This window comes from Pipra filicauda, unplaced genomic scaffold (genome assembly GCF_003945595.2).
Source record: "Pipra filicauda isolate LSUMZ 115617 unplaced genomic scaffold, ASM394559v2 scaffold103_size3290846_pilon, whole genome shotgun sequence".
In the NCBI taxonomy this organism is placed as follows: Eukaryota; Metazoa; Chordata; class Aves; order Passeriformes; family Pipridae; genus Pipra; species Pipra filicauda.
In genome coordinates this window covers 2,316,079-2,339,706 of record NW_024103474.1, presented here as the reverse complement: position 1 = coordinate 2,339,706, position 23,628 = coordinate 2,316,079, and the positions used below count along the sequence as shown (strand labels likewise).

Here is a 23,628-nt window from a genome sequence, read left to right as displayed (position 1 = left end):
GTGGCCTTTGATATTTCTAAAGACAGAAAATGGGCCTGGCAAGCTCTGACTTGAAAAACCTTCTAAACAACAAAGAAAAGATGACTTATTGCACAGGACAGGTGCACCCTGCCCAGTGGTGAAGCAGCTTAGAAATTATTGCCAATTTTTTCACTGGTGAAAATTGGTCTTGGCATCAGTTCTGTCCCTGTGGCCTTGGAATACACTTGTGCTGTCAGGCTGGTGCCGGGAGAAGGAGTCAACTCAGGTAACAGCAAAAAGTAAAGTGAGAGCAGAGCCAGTTCTCTCCAGCCCCAAAAGGATCTCAGATATTTGCTTGTCACTCACTTTTAGAATGTCCCCGTAGCACGTCATGCCATCCCCCATGTAGCCTTCAGAGCAAACACAGGATCTCTCTCCTCCACCAAGGGGCACACATGTAGCCTGGGAACACAGGGAAAGGGGAAATTAGAGAGCAAACACAGGTGGTGCAGTGTTACCCCAGTCTCAGAACTGAATTCTGGCCTTCCACAGCCTGGGCTAGAGCAGCACACACAGGCACCTTCCTCCTATTGTCTGTATGGTGGCACTGAATGTGCACCTCATGCTGCTAAGCTTACGTGATATCTTTGGTTGTGTGAACTCACAAAAATCAGAGGATCCACCTTCACAGCATCTTGGTGGCATGACAGTAAGGTGACATAACATAAAACCTTGCAATTCTCTCAATGCCATGGCTGCAAATCCTCTGTCAGGGAGTAGATGAACTCCCACTGCCGTGCCAGCCCTGAGACAGCTCTCTGGCTACTCACCAAGTCGTGGCAGCCGCCGTTGTCCATGAGGCAGGGGTTGATTGCATCACAGCTGTGGCCATCCCCAGCATAACCCCTCTTGCAGACACACTTGCTCTGCAAGAAAGAGACAATATCAGTGTCCTCATTTGCTACCCAAAATGGGTCTAGGGCAGCAAAACTTTATTTATTTTCCCAAGTTTTCCTCCTGGTCCCTCAAGACCTGGAAATGTGGAGATATTTCCTTAGCAGAGCATCATCCTCTCTCACAGCACACACGCTGCCTGGTTACTCAAGTGCATTGATCCCTTGCACTGTTTGCCATGGGGGTCTCTTGAAGACAATGGTTTCCACCTTTATTTCCGATTTTTCAGGCAATGACACAGACTTTGTGAATGGCAGAAAGAGGAAAGGAGTTAATTTCAAAGCCTGCTGCTTTCACATCTCACCTCACTAAAATCTGCTAAAGACTTGGTACCTATTTTCAGCACATTGTCCAACACTCCCCTTGTTCAGTGGGAAGAAGCACCTTGAGAAGCAGCACCCTGGGAAGCCACCTCTCCTGTGTGCCTTCCTCCTGGACCAGCTCCCTCCACGGACTATCTGAACAGCTGCACATGCTTATCAGTGCTGTGGTCTGGGAACAGGGGATGCAGCAACTGATGCCTTAGACCAAGCTGGATTATGAAGCTTGGTCTCTTCCCTTTGCTGCATGAAACTCTCAGAGTCAAGCAGGATCCCCAAACACACCCGTGTATTTCACATGCCAGCGCACTGTGAGGCTGCAGCTGCCCCTGGAGTTTCTGGCAGCAGACAAGCAGGCTCTGCTGCTGGCCAGCCCAGTTTTCACCTCTGGCAACCCCAGGCCATCTCAGAGCAGCTGAGGAAATGTTAAGTCCACCATCAGGCTGCCCAGCTTTGCCCATACCTGCCCAGGGCCGATGTAGACGCAGTCAGCGTTGAGGTGGCAGTTCCCTCTGCTCTCCAGCATGCAGTTGTCTATGGCCACACACACCTTCCCATCCCCGGTCCAGCCCACGTTGCACTGGCAGGTGGCAGTGCCAGGGCCTGTACTGGTGCACAGGGCCTTCAGGAGAGGGGAGAGAGAAAGAGTTACACTCAGTAGAAGGGAGAGAGAGCAGTGAAAATACAGCAACAAATCTCCTTCATCACACTGTGGAGAATTTCTGAATGACCAACTCTGGTTCCAGCACTAGGGATGGAAGCATCTTCTCCACAAAAGTCATAGAAAACTTCATAGTAAAGTGATTCTGGAAACATTTTGTGTTTTAAGAGAGGGAGACACTTGTGCATAGGTTCAGAACCCCCAGGGCATTCATTATCATCCTGTAAAGCTCTTCCATTATAGAAAAAGTATTTCCTAAAGAGGAGGACCACAATCTCCTGCCTCACATGTGGGATTAAATTAATGATGGAGAGCAGATCTCTCTCAGGAAAGACCTACTTCGTACTGAGTGTTACATCCTATTTCCTTCTACATGCCCAAATATCTTCCTCCTGCTGAGGAGTCTAATTTGTGATGAGGTTTGACCATTTGGCAGTAATTGTCATCATAAAGCATCATGTTTTTTACTATGGATAATAATGGCTACTGGAAATGTGAGTAGGAGCTCACAGTTAAGCTACAGCCTGAACACCACAACAGAGAAGTTAATACATGTTAGAAGAGCTTGAGGGGAATATCAATGCAAACCAAAAATTATTTGTACAGCTAATTTCTATAGCTGCCAAAATATCTGGTGCAAACCATCCAAACTCTCCTTGGAGCATCACATTTTGGCACCAATTCAAATGACTGACATCTTTGCAATGACCATGTTCAGGCACCTGCTATTCCACCTGATCTTACAGACAGGGAAATTTAGCACACAAAGTCTGTAACAGCCCCAGGAGTCCTGGATCCCTGCTCTGATTGACAGGAGCTGCTTCTCCACATTTCACAGTCTGACCCCACTTACATTCTGTGAACAACCTCCCCGTTCTGGCTGACTGCACAGGTCGATGGGCTGGCAGGAAAACCCATCACCTTCGTATCCATCCATGCAGATGCACCTTAAAAGTATAAGCACAAAAGGGACACAGGTGGAGCAGTCCCTCTGAAAGCCAGCAGAGAGCACAAAGGCAGAATGAGCCTCTCAAGCAAGGAAGAGCCTGACTTGGTTTCTAGCAGGTTGGCTGAGTCACTCAAACAGTCCTGTGAGACAGGCACACAGACACACACACACACAGAGCCACGGGCTGGCAGCCCCACAGCTGTGAGTGCCTGCACAGTGACAGTGTGCAGTGACAATGTGCCCCTCAGTGCACCTGCCACACAGACTGACCTTGCTGTGTCGTTGAGGCTGCAGACAGCGTTCTGGTGGCAGTACTGAGACAGCCCGCTCGGGCCACAGTTCTTGGATGTCCTGTCGCAGAATTTCCCGGTGTATCCCTCCTTACAGGACCAGGACTGACACACACCACCACTGCCAGGCCTGTTGTCACAGACACCATGGACACAACCACAGTCTGTCAAGCACATGGAGTAAGATCAGTAAGTACAAAAAGTCCAACATCCACCACAGTGTAGACTCTCAACTTTCCTTCACAACCTCAGTTATCATCCCATTTGTCTTTGACAGAGAGACATCTGCTGAGAGACATCCATTATAACTCAAAACCTGGCCAGGGAACAGATCCTGGATCCATGTTATTTATAGGTTGTAAGGACAGGCTCAAATTTAGTCTATCAAGCTCAAGTTCATTGTCAACTATCTTTTGTTTCCTAGCAGGAGAGATCTAAATTTGGTTGATTTTTCCAAAACTCCCATCACCACTGTCATATCAAATGTGTTTTCTCCGCTGCTGTTTGAAGGGACAGCCATGATGGCACTTCTATCACTTCTTTCATGACATTGGTCTTGTCAGAAGGGAATCCAGGATACATGAACCTGCACTATATCCTTGTCCTACATTCTCCTCTAGTTTCTCCATCAGAGTCACCAACCTTCGTCACAGTTCTCGCCATGCTTGTTTGGGTTTGCACAGATGTGACAGGCTGTTCCTTTGAAACCCTCAAAGCAGTGACAGTTGCCATTCCCCTGAATGCCATCGCTGCACTGCAAGGAAAACAAAGATGAAATCAAAATGATTGAAACTCAGGGAACAAAGGGAAAGCCAAGACACTGATATCCATCAAAGGCACTTTGATACTTGCAGTAACAAATAGGACTTTGAAGAGTGGTGGTAGCAATGCAAAATCCCACAACAGCCATGACCTGATTCGCATTAGAGGTCAAGAAAGAAAACTCACTGAGTATGTGCCATTTTCTTTGGATCTTCTGCTTCTACCACTGCAGGCTCAGCCCTAGACCACAAACTCTGAATTGTACCTACCTACAACTACACCCTCAAACCACACTGATGGAACTGCTCATTGCAATGCAGCAAGATCCTTCACACTTACATTTCCCCGGCCATAGCATGGACTGGAAAATCCCCCTGGGCATGGCATGCAGTCTGGACCAAAGAATCCTTTGCAGCATCCAGGTTTCTGAAACAAAAGCAAAATTGGTAAGGTATGGCATGACTTGACAAGAACTACCTGGAGCCATCCTGTGCTCATACCTCTGAAATCCTCGTCTCTGCCACGGACTGAAATGGACTGTCACCTTTGGCATCTGTGTGTCTAGGACCTCCTGCACTTATTTTTCAATAAAATCCTGCTTTCTGCTCACAGACTGTTCTCAGAACAAACCACTATTTTCTGCTCTCTCTCTCTGACTTAAACAAATTGGGTCCATGTTTTCTATGAGCTTTTAATTCTTTAACAGTGCTGGCCCACTCGCTCCCTCTTTATTCTTGCCCAGGACTGCATTCCTTTGGAGGATGCAGCAGTCCTGGATTGCTGGCCTTGTCACGACTCATAAATGGAAGAACAACCAAAGACAAACAGTCAGCAATATTTCATGAAACACCCCCAAATCATTCCATGCAGTTGGCACTTTGAGAGCTCAGGAGCTGCAGGCAAACATGAGGTCCATAAATTTGCAAGGAGAGAGAGACTTTACTGAGCCATCTGACAATGGTCCATAAACAGGATGCAATCACTTCACAGCTTACAGCACTTTCCCCGTGCTCAGCTTCCTTTGGGAGAAATGCTAAAGCTGGGACACCCCAGTTAACTCTGCACCATTTGCCCCATGGTTTCCTGCAGCTTGGCTGGTCACAACTTGGGGGGGCTTTATTTTATTTATTTACTGCACTCAGGTTTAACTGAGCTGCTTTCTCATATTTGCAGCAGGTTGGTACCCCGTGTTGTCTCTGACAAAGAAAAAGCAGGTAGCTACATCATGTGATGGTCCTGGGGACAGCTTTGGCATGGGACAGCTTTCCTTTAGATCCCACCCAACCCTCTCAGCTCAAGGAGTCAGAGCTCTGCTTCATGAATGAGGAGGAGCAGAGCTGAGCCCCTGTCAGAGGGAATGCGGTTTTCCATCACACTCACCGTGATGGTTTGATTGCAGTACCTGGCGCATCCCTTCTTCAGGACATTCAGGCCTTCTGGATCATGGATGTAGACACATTCTTTTGGGAAGAGCGTTGGTTCCTGTACAAACAAAACAAGTCATCGGCACTGTCACCTTCCCCTTTGCTCTTTTTGCTGCAGAGAGCAGCTACACCTTATCTGTGAGCTGAGGAAGTTCACAAGGAGCCAAGGTGAACAAGATACAGTTATGGCAGCACCAGTAAGAGTGAAGGTACACGGTGGCCTCCTCTTGCACCCAGCAGTCACCAAGTCTGAGCCAAGGTGCTGCCCTTTAGTTACAATAATAGTATCTATGATAAGGGACAGAGCAAGAGTAAGGGGAGAGGGTAGGGAGAGTGGGGAAGGAAGGGAGGAGAGGATACAAGGGGGACAAAAGGGCAGGGGGAGGAAACAAAGTTTAAGAAAGAGCGGAGGAAAGAGATACAAAAGGGGAGAAGGCAGCAGGGAGGGAGAATGGGGCAGAGGGGGAGTAAGAGAGAAAATGAGAGTGTGAGAGGGAGGAAAGATAAGTGAGGGTGAGACTAAGAGGGAAGGAAGTGAGACAGAGACAATAAGAGAGAGGGGGGAAAGGGCTGCAAATAATTTTGGAATAACAGTGACCTGTCATGGAATTAGATATGGGCAGAACTGGGCCCCAGATGATTCCCCAGGCTTCACCTGCCTCAGTCAGGGAGGAAAATGAGCAAGTAGTGATTTTGCAGAGCTCTACTGCAGGCATTCATGCTGAGACTGCATTAACAAGTTCTCCTGAAAGTCAGATCTCTCAGAGGACACCCAACAGTTAACAGTGGTGAACACCTCTCTGGCTTTCACAAAAAAAAGAAGAAAGCTAGTTCTGCTCAGCTCTGAACCAACAGGGAGCACAGGCCAAGTACAAATTGTTTCTCACCCTCTGCTATGCAGAAAGCTTGTTGTGACCCTCTGGCTGTGATATAGGCAGTGGTGGTACTGGATGGTACCAGTGGGATCAGGCTTGGTTCTGGGACTCTGGAGGAGTTGGCAGATTCTGCATGTGAGCAGGAAAGCTCTGCCTGAGGCAGAACAAAAGTGCTAAAAGCTGCAAGTCTACAATTTCACTGAGCCCAGAGTTTCTCACCATGCTGTGCATTGATTCAGCAAACAGACTTCAGAATAAGAAAGGCAACAGAGCAGTGAGTAGGTGACAGACTGGGCTCACTGAGCATGGTTATGTGGGGAGTCTGTCCCCTCTAACAAGCCTCTCTGCTAGTTGCCTTTCCTGCTCTCTATTTGAAAGTGGCTTGGGTTAGAAACTATCATTGTGTCTGTATGTCATCATATAAAGAAGAAATTACCAAAATAATCACAAATATTTACCATTTCTGTGCTGCCAGGTGGGCAAATACTGGTGTTGAGGGCCTCACAATCCACACAAGAGCCCTTTTAAGAAAAGAAGAGGCAAAACATTAATCTTCTCAAAGAAACCCAGTCTACATGCTAAGAATGTTACAGAGCTACCCCTCACTGTATATATCCAAAACATCACAATGTGTATCTGAAACATTCCTAGGAGGGAGTTTCCACACTCTGAAATGGGTTAAGTTTATTACTTTAATAAAATGACTCCTTTTGCACATGTCTGCAAGATGGGGCCTGTCTCCACCCTGGGAGTCTGTCAGCCACTAGACACTAGGCTGGAAAACACTTTGGGCATCCATACACTGAATCAGGAAATTATATGAAACCTCTGGCCCCTAGGGATTAACCGTCCCTCTCCAAACCCCTTGCCTATTCAGAGCCTCATCTTCTTTCTTCAGTAACCTACCCATGACCAAACTGGGGACCAAGCACCTCAAATGAGGTGTATGAAACTATTCATGTAATAGTATCACACAGCATTTGTAGCTCCTGCTACTGAATGTCTGCTTCCTGTCCAGGTTACAGGACACCAGTGCTGACAGAGGTGGGAACAAAGCATTGTCAGCTGAGTTAGCAACTCCAGCGTGAAGAAAGCCTTATGAAAAGGCAAATGTACTCAGGAATTGGAGGTAGGATGGGTGCATGGAAAGAACAACAACCTACAAGGAACATTTGCTGATTACCAGGAAAGCAGTGCCAAGTGTGAGCAGAAGGACCACTGATGGTGCTGATAGTGCCAAAGTTCACATCAGGGTAACCCTCAGAGGGAATACATTTCCCAAATGCAATGTACACAGCCTGCTTTTGTCCCTCCAGGTCAGTGTGGGGTCCACAGCAAGCACCAGTGTGAGAATGGGACAACCTGACTTACCGTCACAATTTTATGTTGCTCTTCATTGCATCTGTGAGGCAAAATGGGAATTATTGAGGGGGGGATGAAGATGCCATCCAAGGTATGAATGATACCATTTGATGCCACAATGTCTCGCATGTTTAAGGGGATCCCTGATTCATCCATCAGAATTCTTCCCTGGTGCAGAAACACAATTTTAGCCCGTTAGGCAGCATCAACTACATAAAGGCAATGAGGGAAACAGATGGCTCACAACATCAAGGGCAACCACACAAATGGTTAAGCCTCTTAGTGGAGTCACAGATTGGATGATAAGAAGCAAACTAATTCAATGACCTCCTTTAAGTCGAGTTTTTTAAGCAGAGGAGGAAGCAGAGATGGGCTGAAATCACTTGCTCAGAACACATCCAGACTTTCTCCTAGCACAGGAGGGTTTGCCCAGAAGGGTTTTGATTCACACTTACATCTGCACTGATGTTGATGGTAAGTATCTGGTTAGCCATAGTAACAATTTGTGGCATCGTCATCAGTTTATCTACTGTCACCTGAAATAAAAGCACAAGGGGATGGTACCAGGAAAAAACAGGGTCTTTTCAGTGCACCTTACATAATCCTTCCACGATTCCTGCCACTTGAAAAACTTCTCAGGGGGAATTAACATTTACATTTCATGAAATACCTTAAAAACAAACAATGGGTCAGAGGGACTTCCAGGACCTGGTGTGACTTGTTTCCAATACCAGAAACACAGCAGTGCTGGTGGCAGCTGCCTTGGTTTTCATTCTTTGTGTAAGAGTTCAGAACAGTTGAAGTAAAGTCTCACTAACACTGTCTCTTACTAACACAGCTGCAAGTGGGGTCAGACTAATCAGGGGATTTTCCTGGACATATCAAATAAACAATGAAAGTGCAGCCAGAAACATAATAGAGAACATATTTTGACTGAATAAATAAACCTAAAGGCAGAAAAAAAGAGTAAACTGCAGCTTCTGTACTGAGAAACTTAATGATTTGAGAAAAGAGAAGTTCTGAGAACCAAGACAACTATTTCTGTGTCCTGCAGCAAAATCTTTACAATGTTTTCATTGTAAAGGCCACCCAACCAAGGAGCACCACCACTCCAGAAAACTTGAGAGTTTCCTGATGGAGAGCACAGCTGTCACTTTAGGCAACCACTTCCATGGTAAACATTTTGCCTCATCAGATCCTAAATCACATCTCTGCTCCTCCAGGGGAAGTCCAAGAAGCAGCAGCTGAAGTCACCAGTAGTGTGACCTCTGTGCCAAACAAGACAGTTGATAATATGTTGGTCTAAAGGAGTCCAGTTTTGTGGAGTGGGAGCTGCTGCCTTACCGCTGCTGAAGTGTAGATGTGATGTCTCACGAGTTCCTGAAGCTTATTTATGCCCTAAGGAAAGAAGACAACATCAGGATTGGTTACCCCTTCAACACTCAGAAGTAAGAGGAAGCAAATAAATTTTCTTTTAACCAGTGACTGACATTGCCAATGTCTATAGCAGTGAATTCACTTGGTGAGTAAATTCTTTCATTTTCATCTACCAAAGCCAGGGTGAGGAATAAGCCAAGCACCATATTTAAACAACCTGGCTAACACTGCAGGTTCCATCACTACCCACTTCTCTCCCAAAGCTGCACAGAAACTGTGAAGTTTTTGGTTTAGCTAACTCCAGGAAGAAGAATTTTCAGCGATGACCAGATGCACTGCACAAGTCATTCCAGCACAGCCCAGTGCAACACAGTCAGCTCAGGATGTCTTACAGCACTGTGAGCTCTCACCTCTGTGAAAAGATAAATGAGCCTTCCATCTCTCAACTTATCCACACCATCATTGCTGGGCACAAATACAGTAAAAGGGCCTGGTCCATCCAGGATTGCAGGCAGGCCACAATTCTGCAAAAACAGTGAGAGATTTCATCATGGATCAAGCAAGGGTTAGTGAGGGGGGTCCATCAGGAAGGGAGAGGAAACACTCAGCAACACACTAGAGGCAGAGCTACTGAAAACTACTGAGATGTGTTTAAATGTTATTCAAAATTCCCCCCGAGGCAGCAGCAGGTTTTGTACAGCAGCAATGCCACACCTCCCCAGACACAAACTCACTCACCTCCAGTATAGTTTCAAACCTACTGAAGATCTCCATCGAAGCAAGGATCTCACCAATGGTTTTCTGCAAGAAGACACAGAGAGGAAAAACATGGCAGGGGCTGAGTGAGGTCTGAGCACACACTGGAATGCCCAGTTTGTGGTTTGCAGGTAAAGAGCTACAGGAGACCATCATCCTCAAAGAGATGGGCACAATCAAATCCACGTGAATACCCAGAACAATTGGTACACCATTCTCAAGGCACTTCAACTGAAGAGCCACCACCACTCAACACTCCAGCTGCTTTTTGAACACAGAAAGTAAAACCACAACATTACACAGTCTGTTTTTACAGATTAACTACAATGGTGTAAAGTAAGTGCAAATTATTATCAAAACTCTACCAATTCCAAGAGATTTTGTCATTCTCTGTAAGTTTTTTGCAAGGAGGTAGGGGGCAAGAGATCCTGCTTTCTGCATATAGAAACAATATAAAAATGCTCAGGTTTAACAATGCAGTAGCTATGACAAAACCATTTCCCAGCTAACAGGGAAAAGTATTTAGCAGAACTTGACCCTGAAACTCCCACCCAGTGTCTTAAACTCAAGATATGACCTCAGAATGCAGAAGTCTAATCATTATTTGTCCTCATTTTAAATATTTTTGAGGCAAAGACAACTTCTGGATTATAATTTCAAAATGCAGTACAGACCAATTAAAGAAAATCTTAATTTGATTTTTATGTGAAAAATGTTTTTCAATGTTTATCCTGTAAGATACATATTATTTAAGATACAATTTAAAAAGAGTTTATTTGCTATGAAGGGAATGATCTCACTCATGGAAGTAGAATTCTCTACTTATCCAAGCACTGTAAAAGCATAATTGCAAGATCTTTATCTGGCTTATGCAGTGCTATTAGTTACTTTTAATGGTATTTTACTAGTGCCTAACAGGTCTTATCAGGAGCTGAAATAAAAAAAAAAAAGCCTTTTCCCTTTAAAAAACATCCTCACTGATTTGGAAGGTTAATGGTGAAAATTGCTCTTTTTTTAAGTGTTTATTCTGCTGTCTCATAAAAGAGAAGAAATATGAATACCTGTGGGTTGCTGAGGTTGTCAGTGCTGGTTTTTTTCCTCAGAGTGTTAACCACATGCATGATGCCATTGGCTGCTGGCAGGTTTGAGTGCAGAACATTGTACAGCTCCCCCGGCAGGTCTTGATATCGAAATGACTTGATGTATGTCTGGATAAATATGAAGGTTATTTTCTTGTGGTGTATCTGCGTTATCATGACTGATCTATCAATCACTGCTCTCTGCCTGTAGGTCAGCAAGGTGAAGGCACAACCAGAGTTACTCTTGAAAAAGTAAATTTAAGGGACGGCCTGGGTGTAAAACAGACATCCCATTCTCCTTGAGTTTTGGTAATGTTTAGATCCTGAGGATACTTTTAAGTCTTAGTACCAAAAAAAAAAAAAAAATCTCATCTGGGACAATCAGCTCTAGAATTAAGCTCGAGTGTGAACAATGCTTGCTCCCAGCTCTGGATCACAAAGGGGTGCTGTGACCATCAAGAGCTGCCAAGTACAAGAAGGTAGTACAAGAAAGGCACGGTGCCCCCTGGGCAGCAAGGTACAGAATTTGGAGGCAATCCTGGAACTACAGCTTTGATTACAACTGTTATTCAATCATGATGCTGACAAGGAGTCTTCATAACAGAGCCAAAGCATCAGGCTCGGTGAGGTACAAGGCAGAGATCTGGTCCTTCCCCTTTGTACACAGCCATGCACTGAATCTGGGTGTATGAAGGGGTTCAAGGGTAACCTATGAACTAAACATCCAAGTGTTGGTGCTGCAGCCACTATCCCAGTTCAGGAAAGCACAGCTTCCCTGTGCTTTTCATTTCAGCATGTGCAGTTCTTTGAATTGCTCCTCCCTGCCCTAAACTTCAGTTCACATCACTGAGGATTCTGGCTGAAACACAGGAAGGGGAGGGCAGACTTCCCAGATCAAAAGAATCCTGAGTAAACCAACAGGAAAGAATTTTAAAAGGAGCATTGACAAGCTCAGCCTGGATTCCCTGACTCCAAATAGTGCTTTGTCCTTTTAACACATGCAGGGCACATGTACTATGACCTAGACCTTAAGGTCAAGGCTGGATCCTCAGAGAGGAAATAGGGCTCTCTCCCTTGGCCATCTGTGAGCATGCATGCAGGAAAGGTGCAGGATGGAGAGAAATCTGTGGAGACTGGAAAACATGAGTCAACTGGAAAAGGGAAAAAAAGAGCCTTTCATATCAAGACAGGATGATGAAAAATTCTTTGATAGAAAGACTAAGAAAAATAAAATAGAAAGAGAGGAAAAGAGAAACTAGAAGAGAGAAAATATTCAGCACGTGGTTGTGTCCAAGCACACAAACCCCAAGGAAGCATTCACTCTGAAAAGAGACTTTGCTGCCTCTTCCATGTCAGCCACATGGATATTGTAGCTTCTAATGGCTAGTGCAGGGAAAAGGTCTCTTTTCCAGAACACACACACAGACCGTGGAAAGACCATTCACAAGTCAAATTCTTGCTAATTTGTTGTCTGTGAGAAAGGAAATGTGGTTGCTTGGGGTGTCTGGTCTTAAATCCCCTCACTTTGGACTCCACAAAGGAGCCTGTTCTGATTACAGGCAGGCTGATTACAGAAAAGGTTTTCTGGTTAGGGAAGTGCTCAAGCTCCAGTCTGTCCTGTGTGAAAGCAGAGGTCCAGGCCTTCAGGAGATGCTTTACCTGGCTCGTGAACGTCAGCTGGTGTCCTGACAAGGTCCACATTGTCTTGGTTTTAATCATGTCTTCTATTAAGTGCAGACCAGGAACAATGTGCATTCTGCACAACCGCTCAGCAGTGGTGTCCTTTGGGGAAGAGAGCCCACAGAAAAAAGATAAATGACATGTTCTTTCAGAAACCTCATTTACCATAACATTACCTTTCTCCCAGCTAACACACACAGAGAAATACTTGGCATACAAGATGGAACTTCCCTCTTCATTTTGGATCACTGGAGTAGCACTGTGGCAAAACTCTCACTTCTGTTTGTGTACATATTCAAACATGGGGAGACTGATTAACCTGCAAGTGACTTTAGAGGAATCCTCCAGACAGAAACCTATTGGATTTGGACAATTTGAGAACTATCCTTGCGTGGTCCAGATTATAAAATTTGTTGAAGCTCTCCATACATAACCTTTGTTGATGCTGAATGATGTAGGTGGTTTAATCTGTTAAATTTGCATTTAGTTTCTTCTTTTCTGTTCTGGACTTTCCATCACTGATGCTTTTGTAAAACAATCCTTGGTCAATACTGATTTAGGTGGAACTGATCCTTCTGGGAACAGGTAGACTAGATAACTCAGGGGCCTTTACTGATGTATTTTCTATGAATCCAGAATTACCATTTCTGGCCATAGGTCCAAAATCTAATACTTCGATGCAATACTCAGCCCCTTTTGAAAACACCACCCTCAAGCAGTGAAAAGCCACCTAATGTTTTGAGAATAGTCACACACAGGAGGTTCAAGCTCTAAATGAAGAATGGTCAGAAAGACTCACACTTCCTGACATTAAAACCAAACAAACTCCATCAGTACTGAAGAAAGAGACAGAGATTTTTAAAATAATGTAAGGGATGTAACATCCTCTGTGAGACTGCTACTTAACCAGACAATGAAAACTCTTCCCAAGAGACAGTTTCTATAAATATTGCCTGCAAAAGTTCCTCTCTTTTGTCAATCAGTTTTTACAGGCTGCAGAACTCAGACAGGAAAGAACCCTAAGACAGCAAAAATTCACTAAACCCAAGAAAACTTACATTAAATTCCGTTCTATCATGAATGGGAAGAAGGGATGGTACAAAGACTGTGAAGGGCCCGTATTTAGTCAGCAACATTGAGCAACCAGAAGCTGTAAAAAGAGGGGCAATGTGAAGTAATTACTTGGTGTATGGTTTAACTACAGCAATAATTATTCCTCTCCTTAACAGCACAAATTAATCTACACATTATCAGCCTGGTGCAAGTAACTAGTACTTGTTTACAAGGAAGCAGAGGGAGTTTAGTACTGTTATCACAGCCCAGCTTGGTTGCTATGAGTTTTATGCTCTTGCCAAGAAGATTTCTGAAGGATTGGTGACTCTGGTGCACTTTGAATCACTGCTGAAATCTGCAGAATATTGATAATAATTTTGTTCCTCCATGCTTACCACCTTATTCTTGGGCCCAGTCTTCCCCTTGAAACAACTAATTTTTGTGTCTCATCAGGATTTTTTAACATTAACTGCTTCTTGAGAAGCTGCTATGAATCCACAGTTGTCACTCAATCAACAAAGGTTGTTACTAAGTCCTACTGCACAGGAGTCAGGAACCTGGAGATCTTCATGTGGTTGCCCATAGCATAAACCATTATGGAAAACATGCAAAAAATGAGTGTTGGCAACATTGATATGAGGAGGGGTATTCACAAAAGCTAAGCTGAGCTTTTAGCCCTGTCTCTGTGCTCCTGCCAAGGCAGTGGAGATAGAAGATGGGCAGAGGACAAGTTGGAGAAGGTATCTAACATAAATAAGCTTTGACATGACCCAAAGGGTTCTCATTCTGTCAAATACATAATACTGAACAGTTTCCCAAATTCCCAATCCAGAACTGGTAAGATAAGTTCAGAGATGTGATGTGTTTAATTTTGCAGCTCATGATCATACATTGTGAAACAGATCTATTATGCTGAAAGTAGCCCTTTCTGACACACTCTCATGCCCACATTTGTTCCATACCCCAAACAAAACCAAAAAACATTTACCAAACATTTTCCTGGCGATGTTAAATTTCCTAGCAAACCTTCCTCGCAAATTGAGCTGATTTATTTCACCCAAGAGATCTTTATAGCAGCTTCTCCCATCTCCAATCTCCCCTTCTTTACACACACAGCTAAGAGACAAGAATGAAACATAACAAACCATTATAAACCAGTTTGCAACACATTCAACAAATGTGACTAGAACAACATATCAGTATTCAGGCTTGAAAGACAAATCCCGGCTTTAAGATCATAGGATCATGCAATGGTTTGGGTTGGAAGGGATCTTCAAGATCATTTTGTTCCAACCCCCCTGCCATGGGCAGGGACACCTTCCATTGGACAGGTTGCTTGGAGCCTCATCCTGCCTGGCCTTGAACACTTCCAGGGACGTAGGTAAGAGCTGGGTAACTTCTGCCTAAACTAAGTGACAGGGAAAAAGATGCACACTTCTGCAGAGCAAGGAAATTTGACTATCCCAAAAGAATGAAGATGCTTTCTCTGATAAAACCAACATAAGGACTGCTGTATAGTTCAGGGTACAGATATCCCCAATATATTTATCAACACCTTTCTAACTTGATATTCAGTCAGTACCAGTGATTACAACATCTGAAAATTTGAGGTAATGCATAAAAAAACATAAAAATCACAGGCTAAGTGGCAATCTGGCAAACAGCTCCTATGTGACCCCTTGGCTTCAGCGAGAAGTGCCAGCTCAAGCACACCAGGTATCTGCAGTTCATCTCAACTCAATGAGGGGCCCAGGCAGGCTGATGACTTTTCATGAAAAGCTTATCTACATGTGAAAATCTCCGTCCTGCTTCACACGGATCCACAGTCATTACTCAGGGACTCCTGAAGATCCCTGGCCGATAACCGTGTTTTTTCCCGTTTGGGCTTTGTCCAAGATCGGCTCTGCTCTTTCTGTTTCAGCCATGCAAAGACATGGGACACAGGGGAGGGATTTGACATCACTCCAGCCTCACAGGGCTGAGTGCCAGCAGCTGGGGAACACATATATAAAGCAGGGACTGTGCTGAACATGATGTCCTGCTCTGTGCCTGCAGATCTTCAGAAAGGGAAGCCACTGTGTTTCAGTCCTGGCCTGGAGCACATGAGGAGCGGGAGGATGATAATAGTTTCAGCAGCACTGGAGAAGGAAAGGTCAGGGAGATGGGCTTGCTCTTTCCCTCTTCAGTCTCAGTCAAGCTCCATCTTTTCTTGATAACACACAAAATCCTCAGGTATGCAAAAATGATCCTATATCTGGCAATATTTCCCATGTAAGGAGTATCAACTTCTAGGTGTTTTGCTCCAAAGGACTAAATGAGGTCTGGTGTTCCTTCACTCAATTTCTCCCTTCCCTGTCCATCTGCAACTCTAATTTATTTCCTGCTTATAGGCCTGAGTGGGAGAAGAGACAAAGACTTATCCCTCAGAAGCAAGTGTGGGCAAATGTGAGCAAACAAATCACATATTTCCCCTTTAATGATTGATTAACTCATAATAACCTACTATTACCACTAACCTGGGAGGCTACATCTCCAGTTCACATCACAGAAGGCCCTGCTACCCCAGATTTAAAGCATCTTGCGACCCACATGCCAAAATTTACAATGACAGATGTAAAACTTCTCTTTCAATGGGTTTGTTACAAACAGGTTCTTCTCAAAAGGTGACTGTGGCCCATATTCCTGAGATCACTCTCAGTTTCTTCAAAATTCAGTTCATCCCAACTCAGTCTCCGTTCTAGCTGCAGATTAAGCTTCTTTATTTGCAGGCTTTAAACTGGCTTACCTAGGATTCCCCTGAGAATTAATCTCACACTTGGAAGTCACGTCGCAAAAATACTGCCGGCAATCATTGGGAAATGCAGAACACTCGGACGAAGGAGTTCTTTTACTCATCCCAGGCTTGCAAGCACAAGTTGCCTAAGGGAAGGCAACACAGTGATCATAGAGCTGCATTCATCACCTTGTACCCACTAAGTTACCCTAGGAAAGAGCTGCCTGGTTTCCCTTTGCAAAGTGTAAGGTGAGGAGAGCAGATCTGATCAACCCAATCACCAGTTCATTTGAAGAGCTTCTCACCCGGCCATTTTTCACACCTTTGTTGTTGTTCTTACCTCTCCTGGACGTCTGTAAACACAAATTGTAGAGTTTTCTGGGCAGCCCCCATTGTTGTCAACACAAGGGTTTATGGGCTGGCAAATGTTCCCATCTCCTTGATATCCTTCTTTGCAGGTACATTGATATGTTCGTGATCCAAGAGCTTTACATACAGCGAAGGGGGAACATGGAGAAGGAGAACAAGGATCCTGAGCTGCAAGTAAAGGGATGAGAGGTGAGTATAACCAAATTTCTGTTTTCAAAACAGCACTTGCTGCAGCACAGCAGAATGCAAAAGGCCTGGAAAGAATGGAGGAATTTGTACTGTTAAACTTCTAAAATTTCACAAGAAAATAAAATCATTTCAGACAGCAGACATTTGGGTTTTTTAAATCTGAGGAATTTGGATGACACATTTTTCAAGTTACTTTAGTAACAGAAGTGTGCATGACAGAGGATGCTTGGATTTACTTCTGATTTTCCATCATATCTGAGGATATATGAAAATGCAGTTTGATCACCAAAATCTGCAAAAAGCCAGTGAAAACAGAGCTGTCCATACCTATTTCATCAAATGCATCTTATTGACTCTCTTTTAAGAAAACCAATTCACAAACTTAAATCTGAAGTCAGTGAAGAACTCTGTCAATCACATACCTTATTTATTTAAACTGATTCAGACTCACCAATACCCTGCTGTCACAGTTATTTAGTACATACTTATAAGTGAGTGCTAGAGGGAACCTGCAACTCTAATTCACTTCTTGCTTTCATGACCAAGTGAGGGGAGAGACAAAAACTTAGCCCTTAATCTTAAAGGGATTCCTAAAAAGCCGGTTCTTAAGCCTCTTCAGTGAAGTAGGCATTGTGTTCACCGTGATCAAACTCATCTGCAGATACCAATGCAATAAGATTTTTTCCAAACAGGGGACCATTTAGGGTCATTGAGAAGTTTCTCACCTTGGCAAGTGCTCCCAAGCTTTCTGTAGCCCAGCTTGCAGGCACACTCTGCAGTCCCATCCCTCACCACACACTCGCTGTTGGGCTCGCACGTCACGCCTTTGCACAGGGACAGCTCTGCAATCACACAGCAAAGACAGTATGTAGGGCCCTGAGGGAAGGTGTAACTTATCTTACTTATTACTTCAACATGAAGGCAAATGTGGTTTCCAGAGGACCCCAAGCTGGCACAAAAGCCAGAGGATATAAGCAGTGCAGGCAGCTCTAAATCCCCGGCAGTCTAAGTAGCCAGATCCCGCAAAGCTTAGGGACAAGAAAGGTTCTAGTTGGTTTCCAGAGGCAGAACAGAGGCATAAAGGGGTGGTACATCTGAGCCACTGTCACAAAGTGGGGAGCAGACCCCAGCTCTTCCCTCTGACTGGATAGATTGCCAAAGCTCAGATCCTCTTCCCCCTACATTTCCAACCTATTCATTGCCCCCCTCCACCTTCAGGGACACATGCACCCAAGCCCACAGCTCAGGTTACTTTAAGAGCCCCTCTGCAGCTCCCAGTGTATTTACCTTGGTCACACCTGGGGCCTGTGTAGCCTCCATAGCACGTGCAGTTCCCATTCCCAGCGACGCCGCTGTTGCACTCCCCGTGCACACAGTCACACACTGCAAGGGAAGTCCAGACAGACCTGACCTTCAGCTGCCAGGCAGGGCACAGGGCTCCAGGCACACACAGGGCTCCAGGCACACACAGGGCTCCAGGCCAGCTGCCCTGGGACTTGGCATCCTGATTTCCCACCAATAAGCCACAGCAAAAGTAGCTCCTTATAAAAATTGGCCATGGCAGGCAGAGCTTTGAGAGGGTAAATTGCATGTCCTGGGCTCAAGAAGACAAGGTGCTGCCCTGCAAGAGCAGCTCTGAACACAAGAGCTAGACCAGTTTTTCAGGCACACGTGCACAACACATGAGCACAACCAATGAGATCACTCCTATCTCACCTGTGTGGACACAGGGAACCAGGAGCAGGACAAAAAGGGCTCCTTTAACAGCCAGGCTGCACTGGTCATAAATCACTTCCCAAAACACCAGACATGAAAAGCAAATTACTGTGTGTAATGATTTTTTATGGAGGGCAACAAGGAAGAAGCTGAGAGATAAGTGGGGCAGTTACAGGAGTCTGAAAACCAGTTGAGCAGTGAGTATGGGTCGTTTCAGGGATGTAGGTAACAACTGGCTAAAAAGAGAGAGGAAACTGGGATAGCCCTGATAAGGGGGGAGAGAGAGATTTGCAATAGAAAAAATGGACTGATTTGATTGAAAGACTGAGAATCATTTGTCTAATGGGACAGCAGAGAAGGGCACAAAGACAAAATGCCCAGACACTTGCTATTGAACACTGCCAGCTCTCTGCCACTCTCCTCCTCTCCAGCACCCTTCCTCACCCAACCCCTCCCTTCTCCTTCCTTGTTTTCAGTTATTTTTGTGGAGGTTTCACTTGAATTACATGTTCTTACCTGACTGACAGTCTGGGCCAAAACGATTTTCATCTCGACAGTTCTGGCAGGCAAACCCACTGTATTGCTCCTAGAAGGGCCCCAAAATGTGCCAGGTATTATTTTTCTGTATCACTCTGTTGTTCCACACATTGGTATAGTTCAAAATCCCTCCCCATTTTTGATTTTCAGTGACAGCCTGAAGCAGTAGAGTGAAGAAAACTGACCTGTTCAGTGCCCCAGTAGCACTAACCAGCCCCATGGCAAAGGAGACCACAGTGTAAACTGACACACAGAGGGCATGGAAAATGCCAGCAAAATTCTGGTGGGCACTGAGGAAATGATGTCCTGACTAGAGACAGCTGGCTTCTGATGTCTCTCTGAAAAACGAATCTGGAATTCACTGATGCCAGTGGGACTTTTTACATTGATTTTACAGGGCTTGAGGTCCTTCAGCATATATTTTAATTGATATAAGGTGTCTTTGAGTTAAATCCAAACCCAACTTTTCTCAGAGAAGAGTCCAAGAGGTAGGATTTGAGCTATTAATTAAGGATGCTTTAAAAACATACAGTTCATAAGAGAAAATTTCAAGTCTGAATTGATCCACGAAACTAGAAATTTTAGAAACACTGCTCTAGACAGTTCAAATGTGCAGGGATTTTTTGTGCTTTTGTTGTATTAAGTCTGGAAAGAGAGAAAAAAAATCTGTCCTAAATTCTCTTTATGGTTCCTCCTGCTTTTCCTGAAAGAGGGAGACTGCCTTCCAAGGTGCAGGACTGATCCACGTGGGAAGTATATCATCCAAATCTGGAAAAGGTGCACCTCATAAAGAGCCAACTGTTTCATGGCTTCTTGCAGCCACAGACAGATCTTGATTATTTGCACTCATCAGGGGGTTACATTCATGCAATTCTTTTTTCCTTTCCTCCTATTCCTCCCAGCTCCATATCCTTACCAAGAGTGCTATTGCAGACCACACCAATCCTCCAGGAAAACCACAGACACGGATGCTGGAATGGAAGAAGCTGCTAATGACCTTCCAGGCAGAAGGGCAGCCTTCATCCAGAACCTGTGCACAGACACTGTACAACCCCCTCTGACAAAAGCACATCGCTCTCAGAATAAACCAGGCACTGACCTTGCAAATGCAGGTCCCGTTTTGCTGCATCCCATCCAAGCACGTCCCATGGCCATTGCAGGGATTTTCAGAACCACCTGGACACTCTGACAGGTAAGAGACAGGCCAGGCAAGATTAGATTGAACCACCACCACCTTTTTCCATCTTCTCCTCCCCCAGGTATTCCAGTTGTACAAAGGCAACAGCCTCTTCACCAGCAAATTATCCAGCACACATAACACTGCCCCAGAGCTGCTGAATGTGGCCTGGAATGGCACCAAGGAGCAGTTGGGCTGCTAAGAAAAGCCTTTTATTAAAAGTCTAAGGAAAAGTCACAATAGGCCATAAATAACTAAATTTCAACAAAGGCACTAAAGCATTTCTTAAGGTTGAGCCACTGCTTGCATCAGTGAGAGGCAATTTCAAGCATCTGAGGGGAATTCTGAAGCTCAGGACAGACAGGAGCCTGCTTTGCAAAGATACTGAGCATTTCCAGCTTTCCCTGACTTCAGGAAGAGCTGTAAGTGTGCCCAGAAAAAGTTCTGGGGACTATTTCTGATCATTTTAGGCATGTGATTTCTCTGACAAAACCAGTTGCTTATTCAAAGCACTTTTTTGCAAGGACAGGCTCAAGCACTCAAAAAAATCTCCCATTTTCTGCATAACTGGAGAGTGTCTTTCCCTATCCCAGCAGTCAATCATATGAAAAAATGTTCAGCTTAGTAGTTCTTGCTTTTGGATTTTTGAGACAAGACTAAACAAATTCTCATTACTTGGCGTAAACCTGAGTGGGAGCTTTGGGATGGTTATTTTCTGTGGCTGAATGGCTGACTAACCCCAGACTACACAGCAGCACACGTGGCACAAGTGCTGCAGACTAGAGGGACATCAGAAAGATCTTCCTCTTCCTTTGGAAACTTTGTTAAAGAGGAACAAAAACATCCCTTTCCAAAAGTTTATTTTTAAAGAAGAGACAAAAGGAAGTTCCACCGCAGGAGGTTATGTTATGTGTTAAATGCAAGAGGATTCAACTCATCTGGAACAAAGAGATTCTGTGCTGAACTTCCTAGATAGATAATGAAGACCTTGTGAGTGTTTAAGGAATAATGAAAATTAATCACCTCAGTGTATATTTAATGCCTCCTGTTAAAGATGGTTTCACTTATTCAACAGTTAGAGATGATTGTAAAAAAATTAAAAACTTACCATAGCACTCTGTACCCCAGAATCCTGGACAGCACTTTTTCTCCTCAATATCCTTCTTACATATGTGATGACACCCTGGCAGGGAAAGGGTATTTTCTCCTAACTCGACAGAGTACCTTAAAGAGAACAATCCAAGATTCATGATTACAACACAAACCTAGAACTGGCCTGTTGGAGGGTTTCTAAGCAGTCCCACTGCGGTGCCCTGAGCTCTGAAGGGAAGGAAGGGCCCTCATCCCCTCTGCCACGCAGGAACACAAGAGGTTGCACTCTGGTTGTCTCTTCTCTAGGGATGCCCATTGATCTGAGCCTCAAAGATTGGTTACAAGAAATCTGTCAGGGACTGGGCATGAGACAGGACCTTGCATCAGGATGGAAACCTTGGATGCTGAGGGGTTAGACATGTAAAGCTGACATGAGACACTCCAGAGTGTCTCAACATTCAACTTCACATCTAAAATAACCTTGGAAGAACAAAATCTTCTCGCGGGACTTGTCTCTTTCTGCTTTTTACTAAAAATTCCAGATTGAGATGCCATAAATTTGGATTTAATAGCTGTATTATTCACAGATTCACTATTCAATGTTGGACAAATCCCTTAAATCCCTCAAAGAAGCATCTTCTTTTCAACCCTTCATCCCTCCCCTCTCCACACAGGGTGAGTCCTTGGTGGCAGTGCCTCTTGTTCTGCACGTACACAGCACAGAACTATTCTTGGGTCTGTCCAACAACCACCACAAGAGCAGATAACACTCAGAAAAGCTGCATACACTCACATTATTCTTACACTCCATTTTATTTTTGGCACAACATCCTTCCCAAAAGGAACTTGGAAATTGTCTCAATAGCATTGCTGCTTTGGCTTCAGTCTGACTCCTGTGTGTGTGCAAAAACTGCTACAAGCTGCAAAACTGCCACCACTATTTTTAAAGTATTTTGACAGAATAGAGAATCACAGAAAGAGAAGACAATGGAACTATATATTAACAGTTAACATTGACTACTGAATAAATACACAAACAATAATCTATAGAGTTTCATTTTTCAAAAGCTTCCTAGTAAATTCAGTTTTCTTTCATCCTTTTCCTATTGCAGCCAAGTTCAACAGAATAAGAGCAAGGAACACATGAACAAGCAATTGTCATAAAGTGAACTAGGAAGGTAAAAAGTTCAGAGGATTATTGCTGGAAGCTGGGAGGATATACAAGGGGAACTATCATTATATTATTTTCCTAATAAGCCACCAAGGAATTCTGGGTCTGAAATAGGCTTCTGCAGTAGACAGACCTCTGTTAAGTTGCCACAGCAGGATTAGCAAGCTCAGGTTTTTTAGGGCAAGTTAGAGGCAATTTGTTCTGTGTATATAGAACATTATGCTCAGCAAAAAGCAAGGAGACAAAAGCAACAATAATAGGGGCCATAAACTCATTTTCCTGCATCTGAAAACAAAACTTCTTGGACCTTTACAGCTCAAAACCATGTGTGTGTTCTCCTGAAGGCACACACTACTCCTTGCATAGCAGAGCTGCACCAAAAGCTTGACACAGTGAGGAAATAAGTGAGGAAATAAGCCTTACCTGCAGTCTCTCACCCCTAATCCTTGGGTGGTCTTTAACCAGCCTCTTGGACACAACATTTTAGGTGCTGCAGCACAAGCAGTACACGCTGTGTTCAAGGTAAACATCGTCTTGACATTGCATCGCATGGATTTTAACTGAAAAAGAGAAACCAGGCTGGAAACAAGCCCCAAACGAAACTGTTATCCCAGCCACTTACCTTGCCAACTTGTAATATCTTTATCAATTCACACAATTCTTGAGATACCACTGGGGAGGGCAGTGGCCAGTGCAGCTACTGGGAGGTACCACACAGTCCCAGGGGCTAAACCATCACACTGCTGCGTGCTTGGATCCGCTTGGATCTCAGCTAGAAGGCAGCAGGGCACATCCCAGCTATCTTATCTTCTCCCTACGCCCCACAGCAAAAATTCTAACCATTTCTAAAAGAATCATAACTCTGCACTGCTAATTCCAGCCCATCTTTTACAAACACATGGCAGTGGTATGTGAGGACAAGCCCTGAATTAATAACCCTTGCCAGAAGCCACTGAATTAAAAGACAATGCAGCATTTCTCTTTTCCATGCTATTGATTTGATCCAGTTCACTGGTGGTTTCATTGCTGTTCCACAGGTCTGAAGAACAGAAAGAGTTGGTTCAGTCTATTTCCCAGAGCCAGGAGCTGCTCACATAAATA

The 23,628-nt window shown here is 44.4% G+C and overlaps 1 protein-coding gene across 1 annotated transcript in view; it reads right to left on the bottom strand.

The window, feature by feature from the left end:
• STAB1 (stabilin 1) overlaps window positions 1-23,628 on the bottom strand; it is a 60,397-nt gene that overhangs the window by 24,257 nt on the left and 12,512 nt on the right. The window contains 26 exon segments of the mRNA XM_039379020.1: window positions 328-423; window positions 792-887; window positions 1,699-1,857; window positions 2,750-2,843; window positions 3,116-3,299; window positions 3,778-3,889; window positions 4,237-4,323; window positions 5,278-5,379; window positions 6,655-6,717; window positions 7,568-7,726; window positions 8,014-8,094; window positions 8,903-8,956; window positions 9,346-9,459; window positions 9,674-9,736; window positions 10,753-10,899; window positions 12,430-12,552; window positions 13,509-13,600; window positions 14,492-14,619; window positions 16,289-16,422; window positions 16,617-16,813; window positions 17,560-17,676; window positions 18,122-18,217; window positions 19,067-19,136; window positions 20,187-20,272; window positions 21,373-21,488; window positions 22,951-23,087. Of these exon segments, the coding sequence (XP_039234954.1) occupies window positions 328-423; window positions 792-887; window positions 1,699-1,857; window positions 2,750-2,843; window positions 3,116-3,299; window positions 3,778-3,889; window positions 4,237-4,323; window positions 5,278-5,379; window positions 6,655-6,717; window positions 7,568-7,726; window positions 8,014-8,094; window positions 8,903-8,956; window positions 9,346-9,459; window positions 9,674-9,736; window positions 10,753-10,899; window positions 12,430-12,552; window positions 13,509-13,600; window positions 14,492-14,619; window positions 16,289-16,422; window positions 16,617-16,813; window positions 17,560-17,676; window positions 18,122-18,217; window positions 19,067-19,136; window positions 20,187-20,272; window positions 21,373-21,488; window positions 22,951-23,087 (2,907 nt within the window).